Source organism: Argentina anserina, chromosome 5 (assembly GCF_933775445.1).
Source record: "Argentina anserina chromosome 5, drPotAnse1.1, whole genome shotgun sequence".
Taxonomy (NCBI): Eukaryota; Viridiplantae; Streptophyta; class Magnoliopsida; order Rosales; family Rosaceae; genus Argentina; species Argentina anserina.
This window is the reverse complement of record NC_065876.1, coordinates 21,187,914-21,201,810: the sequence shown is the minus strand read 5'-3', so window position 1 is coordinate 21,201,810 and position 13,897 is coordinate 21,187,914. Positions and strand designations below refer to the sequence as shown.

At 40.9% G+C, this 13,897-nt stretch overlaps 1 protein-coding gene across 1 annotated transcript; it reads left to right on the top strand.

Annotated features, from left to right (window-relative positions):
• The first annotated feature begins 3,871 nt into the window (after positions 1-3,871).
• Positions 3,872-8,123, top strand: LOC126794420 (uncharacterized). Its single transcript, XM_050521133.1, has 7 exons — positions 3,872-4,014; positions 4,910-5,381; positions 5,616-6,272; positions 6,438-6,887; positions 6,997-7,169; positions 7,328-7,511; positions 7,937-8,123. The coding sequence occupies exons 2-7, from the start codon at positions 4,968-4,970 to the stop codon at positions 8,024-8,026; spliced, it is 1,968 nt and encodes a 655-aa protein (XP_050377090.1). The 5' UTR covers positions 3,872-4,014; positions 4,910-4,967; the 3' UTR covers positions 8,027-8,123.
• Positions 8,124-13,897: the final 5,774 nt, after the last annotated feature.

Sequence of the window (13,897 nt, the reverse complement as noted above, 5' to 3'; positions counted from 1 at the left end):
ATGATTCTTCACGAAAGATTTGGGTTTATTTGTTGAAATCCAAAAACCAGGTGTTCCAGACGTTTATAATTTTCCACGCAATGGTGGAAAGGGAGACTGGAAGAAAATTGAAGTGCTTTCGTAGTGATAATGGCGGACAGTACATAGCGCACGAATTTAGAGATTATTGTGCAAAGCATGGCATCAGACATGAGAAGACAGTTCCTGTCACCCCTCAACATAATGGCGTAGCAGAGCAGATGAATCGTACCATTATGGAGAAAGTTAGATGCATGTTGAAGATGGAAAAATTATCAAAAGAATTTTGGGGAGAAGCTGTGAAGACTGCGTGCTACCTAATCAACAGAGCACCGTGTGTACCTTTGGAATTTAAGACTCCAAATGAAGTCTGGACCGGGAAAGATGCATCCTACTCACATTTAAGAGTATTTGGATGTAAAGCATTCGCACTTGTATCCAAGGAGCATAGGAAAAAGCTGGATGATAAGGCGACACCATGCATATTTGTCGGCTATAGTGAAGAAGAGTTTGGCTACCGGTTGTGGAATCCAAAGACGAAGAAATTCATAAGAAGCAGAGATGTGGTGTTCCATGAAGACCAATCTATTGCAGATTTCGACAAAGAGGTACTACAAAATGCAACAAGTGATAGTCGCATTTATGATTCACCATTGCAGCAGGAATACAACGTTGGGCTGCAAGGTGATAGAGTTGAAAATGTACCTGACACGGGAGAGAGATGCTGAAGTCGAAGATGAAGGGGAGTTTGATCAGGGGGAGCAACATGTGAATAATCAAGTAGTTGTTCATAGAAGCACCAGGAGGCAAATTCCATCCACCAAGTATCCATCATCTCAATATATTTTGGTGACTAATGATGGAGATGATCCTTATGCAAATTACATCCTTTTGACCAGTGACGGAGAGCCTGAAAGTTACATGGAAGCAAAGATTCATCAAGACCACGACAAATGGAGGCTAGCCATGGAGTCTGAGATGGAGTCTTTACTAAAGAACGACACCTATGAGTTGATGAAGCTTCCTAAAGGCCGAAAAACACTCAAGAACAAGTGGGTGTTCAAGTTAAAGCGAGATGAGAATGAGAAACTGACAAAATTCAATGCTCGCTTAGTTGTCAAAGGATTCAGCCAGAAAGAAGAAATTGATTTTGATGAGATTTTCTCACCTGTTGTCAAGATGACTTCGATTAGAGTCATTTTGGGCATGGCTGCGAGCATGGATCTAGAGGTGGAGCAGATGGACGTGAAGACTACATTTCTTCATGGTGATTTAGATGAAGAAATATATATGGAGCAACTAGAAGGCTTCGAAGTCAATGGAAAGGAGCATATGGTTTGCAAGTTGAAGAAAAGCCTATACGGATTGAAGCAAGCACCAAGACAATGGTATAAGAAGTTTGACTTTTTCATGGTGAGTCATGGGTGCAAAAGAACGTCAGCAGATCCGTGTGTTTATATTCAATAACCCGCTAGAGGTAATTTTATCATCTTACTACTTTATGTAGATGATATGTTAATTGTTGGCAAAAATACTGCTATGATTCAGCAGTTAAAGGCAGATTAATCAAAGTCCTTTGATATGAAAGATTTGGGACCAGCCAAGCAAATTTTGGGCATGGAGATTGCCTGTGATCATGGGAACAAGAAATTGTGGTTATCACAAGAAAAGTACATTGAGAAGGTACTAGAGCGTTTCCACATGGAGAAAGAAAAACCAGTTTCTACTCCACTTGCTAGTCACATGAAGCTCAGCTCAAAGCAGAGTCCTACGAGTCAGGAGGAGGAAGAAATGGCAACAGTGCCATATGCCTCAGCAGTAGGGAGCTTGACAAGGAGCACTGGAATGCTGTCAAGTGGATTCTGAGATACTTGCGAGGAACCTCAAAGATGAGTCTATGCTTTGGAAGTGGCAAGTCTGAAGTAGTTGGCTACACAGATGCAGATATGGCCGGGGATATTGACACGAGAAAGTCCACATCCGGATACCTGATCACGTTTTCAGGGGGAGCTGTCTCGTGGCAATCAAAGTTACAAAAATGTGTTGCTTTGTCAACTACAGAAGCAGAGTAAATTGCAGCTACGGAAGTGTGCAAAGATATTTTGTGGTTAAAGAGATTCCTACAGGAATTGGGTCATACACAACAAGAGTTTGTCTTGCATTGTGACAGTCAAAGCGCGATTCACTTGAGCAAAAATTCGAGTTTTCACTCGAGGTCAAAGCACATTGATGTGAGGTATCACTGGATACGTGATGTGCTGGAAGCTAAAGAAATGCTGCTAAAGAAAATTCATACAGACAAGAACAGTTCGGATATGATGACGAAGTCTCTACCGAAGGAGAAGTTCGAGTTCTGCAGAAGCTCGTCTGGAATGGCGCATCCCTCCATCTAAGTCGGGAGGGGGAGATTGATAGGGTCAATCCCTCCTTAATGAAGGTGTGAAAACTATGTGATGTTCACATGAGTAAATCAAGCACACCTATTGCTTTGGTGACCATTAATTGCTGGAGTTGGTTTTGTTGAAATTTGGAGCAACCTTTGTTGAAGGTAAGAAACAAATCTACAACCTTATGGTGGTAGGTGGTTGATTTGTTTGACAAAGAAAGAAGAATGCATTGATGAGCATGCCAACATTGAGCATGAATCAAGGAAGAAGATTGACTTTGCTTCCATGCATGTTACATGCAAAGGCATGAATTGCACAAAGATGTTTGCCTATATAAAGGCATGAGAAGTGGTGCAATATACATAGAAGAACAATAAGTGAGAGATCATCTTGTGTGTGATCAAGAGTGAGAGATAGAGAGAAAACTCCAAGTAGAGAGTTTTGTGTGTGTAGCAAAATAAAGTGTGTGAGAGTGTATCCCTTCAAGTGTGAATCTTGAAGTAGTGTTTCTCTCGGTGTAACCTTTCTTCGTATAGTGGAGGTTCTTTATTGTTGCTACCCGTGGACGTAGGCACTTTGCCGAACCACGTTAAATCTCGGTGTTCTCTTTCATTTTATTTTCGCTTGTGGTTGTGAGTTATTTCGATTTCCATTATTCAGCTCATTCTTCCGCATTCCCTAACAACAACAACACTAGCTTCCCAAGCCAACAAATAAATTTGATCTTCAACAAAGTTTAGTTATCAAGTATTGCAGAATACAAACGCCATGGACGATAATGAAGAATATTGGAAGAATTTAGCATATGAAGAACTTCACAATATTCTCAACATGATGGAAGATTGACGAAGAATCCATTAAGATAACAGCAGTAGGAAAGATCAGCTCACCACTCACCGGAAGCAGTTTTTTTTTTATCAAGAGCAGCCTTTCCTTTTGTTTGTATTAGGCAAAATAAAAACTAAAAGAGTACTATAGATCTTTCAAGTTAGAAATCTATTTACTAAATAATATAAAATAGTAGATCCAATAATCAATGGTAGAGATACAGTCTGCATGAGCTGCAACGCTGCATAACAGATGTACCCTTAGCTAAAGCACATCCACAGTGTAGGCTCATACCAAATTAAGAAGAACAAAGCAAAGAGAAACTGTTTTGGGAATTCCACTTGTATTCTTTTCCTTCAACAACGTAGGTTATATACAAGACACGCACCTTATCAACTAAGGAAACTAATTATAACAAATATAATCCTAATTATACACAATAAGACAACTCGCCAACTATGAGAGCAAAAGTGATGTTGATGATTGTTGATGATGGAGAAGAAATGTCTCTGTGATTGGATTAATATAAATAAGAGGGAATTGTTGAGAATTACTATCTTGTCTATTTAGGTAATTTTGCCCGACTGAAATTTTAACTCGGATCGGGTCCAATTAGAAAAACCCGCGAAATAAATTTAGAAAAACCCTAAACCTTCGCATCTCTCTCCCTCTCACTCCGTCGCCGGCCCCGCGCCTCACTCTTCGCCGCCGACGCCTCACCCTTCCTCTTCCCCCCTCCAGCTTTCCCGGACGCTCCCACCTCTCTCGTTCTTCATCTCAGGTGAGTTCTATATTCAACTTTTCTCTCTACCTCTCTCTTTTCAGCTTCATTCTGCCAATTTCGTAGTGTAAGTTCTCTGCTTGAGCCAAGCTTTGTAGCTAGATGTTACCATTTGAACCAAAAATCTCCGCTTTTGAACTCATTCTATTGTTTTGATTGATTCTTAATTGGGTTTTGGTTCTGGGTAACCCAATGCTCTATAGCTTCAAATTTCTAGATTATTGATATTTTTATTTTGGGGTTTGTTTTGAGGAGAAAACTGGAACAGGGCTATCAGCAAGTTGAATTTGTTTTACTTTAGTGGAAGTGTTGTTATGTTTCTTGAAGCTCGTACTAGGCTATTGGCTACCATTGAGTTCACCAAGACTAGTTTACTTTGAGGTGAAAGCCCGTTGAGTTTCGATTCCTGTTTCCTGTTGTGGGTTTTAACATCTATTTCTTGGGTTTTCAAGTTTTTGTTATTTGGCTTTGACATGGTGCGGATGTGTTTCTTTGCAATGTTGAGTAGTACCAAGTATTATTACTTCTCGATTGTTAAAACCTGCGATGGATTTGTTACTGGCCGTTCTCTTTGTAATAGTCATTTATTTATCATGCTCTCATAGTTGAGATGCATAGACCATATTATTTCCTAGATTATTGTGAGGGATACAACTGTACAAGTGAAAATTCGTTGAGTTTCGTGAGCCAATGAGGTTTATTCTTGTAGACATGAGAAAAGCACAAGTTTATGTTTGCTAACAGGATGGGTGTATGGGTCATGATCTGGTATGGCTGTATGGGTTGTGGGTGATGATTTATGGTTTTACTGGCTGGTGTTCCTATATACATGCGTATGTTTTCTAAGTGATGTTCATAGGTTATTGTGGCAGAATTAATTTTTGTTGTTGTTCAGATTGCATTTGGAACCTTATCCTCAATTTGGTCTGGTGTTCATTACATCATAATAAAGAATGGCTGACGTAGTACAGTATCGGCTTGAGCGTATGACCAATGAGCTCAACGACCTTGAGCAACGTGGAATTTTTACTCGCAGAGAGATATCTGAGATTGTCAAGAAGCGTACCAAGTTTGAGTACCGGCTCAAACGTCCGAGCCCACTCAAACAGGACTACCTTGCCTATATTGACTATGAGACTCAGCTCGACTCACTCCGCCGGCTCAGGAAAAAATCAGCAATGCGTGAGCTTCAAAAGGAGGGCCTCAAGACCACAAAGAAGATGAAGAAGTCAGTTTCAGACTTTGCTGGAATCATGAGGATTTTTGATATTTATAGGCTTGCAGTCATGAGGTTTAAGGGAGATATTCAGCTCTGGTTTCGGTACCTTGAGTTCTGTCGACAACAAAGGAATGGTAGGATGAAGAAGGTAATACTCACGCCCCTAGAATGGTTCCTGTTTGTTATCTATGCTGTTAATTAAATTAGAGACTTCATTACTGCATTGTAAGAACAAGTGAATTGCCTTTGGTGCAAATTACACTCTTCTATTACACTCTATGATCAAATACATGTTAACTGTGCTATAAATATGGCTTTTACCTGTTGCATTAGTTACTTTTGGAAAGTTTGAAGTTGCTGAAGGATGAATGTCTTTCTGCAGGTCCTGGCTGATGTAATCAAATTTCACCCGAAGGTCCCTGGTGTCTGGATTTATGCTGCAGCTTGGGAATTTGACCATAACTTGAATGTTGAAGCTGCCCGTGCTATCATGCAGAATGGGTTACGAGTTTGCACAACTTCAGAAGACCTCTGGATTGAGTATCTTCGAATGGAACTCACATTCCTCAATAAATTGAAGGCTCGGAAGGTTGCGCTCGGAGAGGATGAGGGCACTTTTACCCGTGATCAGATAAGTTCGGAGAAGAAACAGTGGATAGATGAAAACAAAGACTTGTTCATGTCTCTGAATCATGGAGGAGAAAATAATGAAGGTTCAGATGATGAAAATGAAAAGAAAATGAAGAAAATTAGCAAGTTTCAAGAGCAAGGTTTTAGCATAATAAGAACCATATATGCTGGCGCACTAGAAGCTCTTCCCTCTAGTTTTAGTTTGAGAAAATGTTTTTTGGAGATTGTGGAAGCTACTGACTTGGTCAATTCAGAAGCAATACTTAGGGAAATACTAAGTGGTATGAAAAGAGACTTCTCAACAGACCCAGAGTACTGGGATTGGCTTGCAAGACTCGAATATGATCCTGCAAGTAGGGAAGATATCGGTGAAGAAGTTGCACTTTCTCAAATAGAAAAGGCAGTTCAGGTATAGATGCATTTAAAGTGCATTCTAAATTAGAAACTTCTTTAATTTTGTGTTCACTGACTAATGAAGCTGTATCTATGCTGGCATGTCTCTGACATAAACATGCATTTTCTGATCGTATTTGAATTATGTGCCTTGAATGTTTCATAAACTATTCTTGTATAGGTTTATGAGGAGGCTATAGAAGTTTTACCTACGGCCATAATGCTCAACCACTATGCGAAATTTTTGAATGGTGTTGTCACTCTACTAAAACTAGAGAACAAGCCTTCTGGGCTATCTACACCATCTGACAGCTATATTCCTCTTCTTTTGAGGGCTTATGAAAAGGTTAAAACAATGGGGTATATTGATGAAGACCTTGCTTGTGAGCATATTGCATTTCTTTTGCAACTTGGAAGACTGGAGGAGGCCCAGAAACTGGCAGAAGATCTTTGTTGTGGAGTATTTCCAAATTCAATGAAGTTATGGCAAGTAAGAATCTCCACCGCAATTAGACACCTTACAAGGGATTCCCTGTCTCCAAGTAAAGCTGAGCTACTATCCATCTTTCAACTTCTCAAAGATGTTTTGACAAGAGTGTCCATATCAGAAGCTGAGAGCCTGTGGTTAATTGTATGGTCTCTATACCTTTCGACTTTTCCCTCTCTCCTGTTCTCTGATTATAGCTTGTGCTTAAATAACATTTGTTGGGGAAAGCATAACAATTCTTTTGATATTGCAGGCCCTTAAATTCTTCGCAAATCATAAACATTATTTTGACAAGTTGGTGGAGATTTCTGTTAAATCATTGACAAAAGACGGCGGCAGTGAACAAGGGTTTTCCCTCTCTGCTGCTATTGTGAATTTTGTTCTTCAAAAGGATGGACTTCCACATGCTAGAGAGATGTATAAACGGTAGGTCATTTCATTATCAGCTTGAATCTTAATTGCAGGGATACATTAGAAGATTAAATTATAGTTCAACCAGAATTGTCTGGTGCATGGTTTGTAATTATTAGCTTATGCAGTCTTCATTGAGAAGTCCCTGAGCTTGTGATATGTTTCAATTGCAGCTTCATTGCTTTACCACACCCTGGGCTTGCTTTATATAAAGCCTGCATTGAATTGGAATCAAACTTTGCATCCATTGGTGATAAAGATAGCCTTGTCCGTGCCAGGAAATTATATGAATCTGCACTTAAAACTTATGACCAAGATTTGAGCTTATGGCGAGATTATTATCTGATTGAGACCAAGGTAAGCTTTCTCTAGCAATTTACAATCATGTACTAAAAAGAAGCTATAATTCCCATTTTCCATAACAATTCTATCTTTCCAGTTGTCAGTTGCCTGGTAGTTTAACATTGATTAAGCAGCTGTATTGTGGTACTCCCTTTCTGATACCACTTTCACTGATGGGCAACTTTGTTCTTATCATTTCTGTGCTACCTTGTTCAGTAGTGGGCTTACCTCTGTTCAGTATGGCGGCTTTCTTTTGCTGTTACTTTGATAACATGACTAGATATTTGTTTTATTTTCTTACCGTGACAACTGTAGTACCCAAACTAATTGATTGAATAAATCCTCAGCTACAAGAATACTTGTTGCTGTTGCCACCGTTAATTATCATGTTTGTTGCAACAAGTAATTTAGTACCTGATGTTGTTCCATCACTTTTACAGATGGGGACATCAGAAACAGCTTCTGCTGTACATTGGAGTACACGGAAGGTTCTGAAAGACACAACTGCACTTGTAACTCCCGATTTGTAATCGTAATGTCAGATGCTATTCATTTTTGGCCTCCTGTCTGAGATATTTACCACTTTGAATGTGGTTAAATTTCTGTTGAATCCAAGATATTAAAGGAATCAAGTTATAGTTGTAGATTTTGCTATGCTTTCTTTTAAAATATTTTTCTTCTATTAATAACATATTGGTGCTCAAGGTTATGGACAATGGCTGGGAACAATTTTGCGCCAAGAGTTACTTGAAATACCTGGAAAATGGGTTATTAGGTCCTAAGTTCAAATTCCCTTATCGTGGTAGCTGAGAAACTATTTAGATTCTTGAAAAAAACAAAAACCAAAAAACAAAAATCCTCTATGAAAGATTTACCGAAAATTCTGACGGTCAAACAAGATTCGAATTTGATGAAATTTTTATAAGATCACTAAATATATATACCGATCATATCGGATGGTGTCGATTAATCCCGAGAAGTTTCCTTCATATAGCCGCTTCATAATGCGATAGTTTTATTTTAAACCTAATATAAAAGTTAAGATACATTAATTGACACTTAGGCGATCGCCAACTCTAGTTCAAAATATGATCAATCGACACCAGCAGATGTGATCTGTATATATATTTAGGGACCCCGTAAAAATTTCGTCCGTTTTGGACAGGATTTGACCGTTCGGTTTTTCGGTTCGGTTCGGTTTCTTATGTGCCCAAACCGGAAACCAAACCGATTAATTCGGTTCGGTTCAATTTTTCTTGTGTTCGGTTCAGTTTTTTTAGTTTCGGTCCAGTTTTTTTTGTTCGGTTTTCGGTTTTTCGGTCTTAAGTGCCACCCCTATCGGGCCAAATGCGTTAATAAGAGTATAAAAGGATTAAACAATCCTATTACAAAACTAACTCTGAGTAACTAACCAAGTATCAATAACTGAGTTCAAACATACGACTTAGTTTACAATCTGAATTTACATTTTCAATATTTACACAACTGTAAAAACACATGGATAATGTAAACTCACTCAAAAGAATAAAAAGTAGGCTAGCAACAGTCCAACACCAAGCTGCTACCAAACTCAGCCTCCAACTCACGTTTGCTGATCCTCACCTATAGGTCTAATCCATACACTAATAATTGGTGCACCGGGATTGTAAACAACAAACCCGGTAAGCTTTTTTTTTAGCCCGTATGAGTAAACCAAATAATAAATACTTCACAAGATAATCAACATCAACACAACTCAACTCCAATGACCGAAACACAAACCAAAAGTCCTTGGTTCATGTCCCTTATGGACACTAGAACCAACAATAACAAGAAGGAAATAATATCCGTTCAACTCAGACAAATCTATTCCTGAGGTTACAGCGACCCCCACATCGCCCTTATACAGTAAAAACTAGAGCTTTAGCTAATCATCCTCACACCCGGAAAATGTGTGACTCCAACACTTGCCTAACGCCATTTTGGTCACCAATAAGGCAAAACAAACATAAACTTCATTATACACCGCTTAGGCAAAACAATATAAATTTATAATAAAACAACATTGCCACCAGAATATACATTTTCGTCTCTTCCAGTTCTATCCACCGCACAATAAACCATACTCAATAACCCAATTTACCAGAATGTACATTTTCTTCCCTTTCCATCCGCCAACATATACAATTGTACCACAAATAACATTACTATATTCCACATATATTAAAATGAAACAATAGCATTATATAATATAGTAATGTATATATGTATATTACAATTACCATTAAATACACATACATAAATCACTATATTATATCAATAACCCAAGGGTAATATCAATATTGTGAGATTTACTCACTTTTATCTCCCGCTTTGCGGCTTCTACAACATCAAGTGAGGCTCACTCACTTGCTCCGTTAATAACCTAAGTGACATAAGATTCACTTAGTAAAAAATTAACCAAATTCAATTCGACCAACTTGAGTTCTTACTTTACAATCCCCAAGCATTTGCCGAGTTCCTAACCTCACTAGTATTGAATAAAAACACCAGAATTTTTTTTAATTATTATCTTTGTTTCAGTTTTAATGTCCAAATAATGCAACTCTTTACGGATCTCCTCATCACCACATTAACTGATTAAACCTTTCCAATTTTCAAACCCAAAACGACGATCAAGAACAATGGTTCCTCTGATGCACTCTCTCTATTGCCACCTCTTCTAACACCACCAAGACTAGGAATACAACTTGTATTCCTACAGTATTATACAACCAAATCAAGGCATATGAACTTGAATGACCAGCGGGCAATCCCCATCAAAACTGATTGGAGCAAGCCGAACTTGCACAGCCAATGCACAATTCACTCTAGTCCTCAACATCAGTTTCGAGTTTTCGACTAGTGAAGAAACAGAAGCTACATGCATAAAGTCCTCTAAACACGAGCACCAGTGCACCACCCTCACTCAAACTGCCATCAAAAGCACCAACACCAAGGGAGGTTTCTGTTCGAGCTGGGAAAACGGATCCTCCTCAGAGAACAATCAGCGTGCCCCGGCGCCGAACCCTGGATGGTTCAGCCCCTTAGTCCTCTGTTGTTGCTGGCGTGCCAGTACCTTTGAGTTAGGTACAACTGTTGTTTTTTTAACAATGATCGCGCTCCACGTACTGTCTTCCTCTCAGACGATTGCTCCGCAGTTGCTGATAAACCGCTGAAGTTCGAATGACCTATACACAACCGGAGTTGCTAGGTACCTTTCACTCCACCTCAAGTAAATGGCCGATCTTACTTTTGACCGCTTGGGGAAAAGCAAAGCTTATACTTTGTCGTTAATAGCAGGACTCTCTCGCGAATGAAATTTGCTGACTAGTGCAGGCTTTGGGTTTGCTAGAAGCTAGGCTAGCGACTCGATGGACTTGACTCGAATTGCCGAAGTTAATCGGACTTGTTGCTACATGCAGCGCGAGGCGTACATCTGGGTAGCTCCGCTCCGATGGGAGACTTGGTTGCCGAAGTTAATCGGACTTTTACTCCGTTGGGAGATTTTGACTATGCGGTTGCGCGATAGTTTGTTTGACGTTGCATGTGTTATTCTGTACCTTCAACCCCTTTATATAGAGAACACAACTTGTTCTTTCTTGCGAATCAAGCCCTCAGAACCTCCTAGTTGATTTAGATTCACCTTCCTTAATCAACTCAGATTCTATACGGCGATAGTCCCCTAAATCTATTCCAATACGGCAGATAATCTTGCTTTGTGATATACTTTTCCCAAATATCCGGTCCACGAGCCTAAGTAGTCTAGATAATAATGGAGTATTATTTTAGGCCCAAACATTGCCCCCATGCCTTGAAATTGAAGACCCCGCGAAATTGAAAAGGGCTAGAAGAAAACCCCAAATGGTTATCTTTTTTTAAAAAAATAATCTGAAACGCTTTAAGTTCCCCCGTCACCAACTGACGCGCGCCTTCTCCTCAAACCACTACAACCTTTCGAGCTGAAGTACGCGAGAAACACTTACTGTTTCAGAAACTCAAACCAGTTCCAATCGAGCAAACGCGACTCTTCCCTGAACCCATCAGTTTCGATTTCAGAAATCCTTTCAGTTCCTATATAAATCGCGTTCACGAGCCCAACACATCCATCCAACTTGATTGCGTTATCATTAGAAAATCCAGAAAGCCCTCTTTTTAACTTCTCATTCTCTGACAACAATGGCCCCAAAACCCAACCAACGCGATGCCCAGGCTGGTGTCAGATCTCTTCGCGACTATCCAAACAACGAACCCACCAATCGCACCACTATTGGAGTGATTGACGACAGCACGGTGTACTTGGGTCCCACTTTTGCCGGCCTCCCGGAGCGTGTCGACACTGACTACCACCATCGTTTGCGAACTCCTCCGCTTGCTTTCAGGAACACCCCAGCCACCTTCAGAGGATGGCAAGTGCACAGCCACCACCATGCCCTTATCGGAGCATGGCCCAAATTTTCTGAAGCCATGCAGCTATGGTACGCGGGTCGTTGCTTGCTTGATCGTGACATTTGGCATGCGACAGGAATCTTGGAAAGCATCGACCTCTCTTTCAAACTGGCTCGAGTTGGAGGCAACAGATGTGCCATCATGAGTGCTGCCTGTTTCTGGAATTCCGCAAGTAATACCTTCGACTTTCAATTTGGTCAAATGGGTATATCTTTGCTAGACATATATGCTATTACAGGTCTTCCAGTTGGTACCAGACCCTATAGAGATCAGGATTATTTTGATGCTGAGTGTCCGGTTACCGCCACTCGCGACGTTGGTATCTACCAATCGTATGGTCCTGGATCTCCAGTTTTGATCGCAACCCCACTGCCAATGCTGGCATTGCCTTCTTGGAATTTTGGTTAACCAAGTTCCTGTTCTGTTCTAATTCCAAGAAGATGACTGGACACCACCTGCAGCTCGCGACCCTTCTGTACAATGGCCACATTGTGGGTTTAGCACAAATAGTCCTGGCAGAAATCTACCGTATGCTGCGCGCACTCTCCCTAGAACCCCTCAACTATCATAATCTATCAGGGCCTATGTGGATTCTAGACCTCTGGATTCAGGTCTACTTTGTGCAACTGCGAAATGAAAACGCAAGGGACTTCTGCCTAACAGCAGTATTGGGAGATGCATTTGTTGGTTTGGAGCCTAACTTCTCCCTTTACTACGCAGCATGCTTTGAGTACTTTTATACCCTAGATGCCTCAGCTCTTGACTCTACACAACTGCTGCTAGACCGTACTCATCCTAGCGCCATCCGAGGTGGATTCTTGACCCTCAGACGCTATGATGGAGAGAGTCGATATTTGTTTGAACAAGCTGTATCAATGGCGGATCTACCCCGGCATCTTTGCAACGGAGTAGAACTTTATGCCCCCATCTATTCGCGAGGCAGCTAGGGATGATCCAAATGGTTCCCTTCCTCCCTATCGAGAGTTTAAATTTGTTTTCCTCGTGGCGACGGCCTATGGTCCCCGTCACTGACACCAATCCAGGCCACCAGCCCCCGTCTCAATTGCAAATCACTCCCCTTCCTGTACTAGCAAGTGGGAGCATCCTTCGCTGCTTTCGTGTCGACGAGGCCTACCCTCAATGGTGGGAGAGAATCAATTCTGGCCAATGGGAACAAAGCTCGCGAGTCATTTTCTAAAACATCTTTCAGACAGGGCTCATGAGGTATCTGCAGGAGAATCCTGAGGTTCCTGGGGACGAAGACTTGCTACGGGCGGCTATTCCAAATGCTGTCAGAATCGTTCCATCAAGGGTAAGATCCTAACGCCTCCTCGAACTCTTACAGTTCTTGTTTCAACACTGATGAAAAACCACTAACTGGTTCATGTTGCAGGTTTTCGAGAACACGGCTGGTGCTTCCTCCTCCCAAGGCCGCAAACGAGAAAGAACAAGCTCTAGCCCTGGTGACGACGATGATGATCCTGACACCATAGACTTCAATCCTGTAAGGCCTCGCCCTGATTTGATTTTCTTCAAAAGATGCTAAACGTTCTAACACTATTTATAACCTTCAACTGATTCAGAGAAGAAGAACAACTGGCTCAAGCACATCTGCCCCGCTCGCGATTACTGACCAGGTCAACCCTGAGCCCATGACTGAGACCAGCAATCCAGAGGCAGCCATTGAGGTGAAAAGAACACACTACTTGTTTCAATTAGCGCTGTATTCATGAACCACTCTGACGGATTCCTATCTGATTTGTAGGTTCGCGAGAACCCAACTTCTACACCTCTGTCTACCCTTCAACTTGTAGCCCCCGCGATGGAAAACCCTGCCGTAAGTAGTTAAACACGCTGTTGTCCCCCAGAGCAACACTTTACTGTCTGCTAAGATGTGGTTCTTTAACTTATATTGACTACCTGTAGGTTAATGA

Coding starts and splice junctions, on each gene's coding strand:
- LOC126794420 (XM_050521133.1), top strand. CDS start 4,968: ATGGCTGACGTAGTACAGTATCGGCTTGAGCGTATGACCAATGAGCTC. Junction 6,273..6,437: donor AAATAGAAAAGGCAGTTCAG/GTATAGATGCAT, acceptor ATTCTTGTATAG/GTTTATGAGGAGGCTATAGA. Junction 6,888..6,996: donor CTGAGAGCCTGTGGTTAATT/GTATGGTCTCTA, acceptor TTGATATTGCAG/GCCCTTAAATTCTTCGCAAA.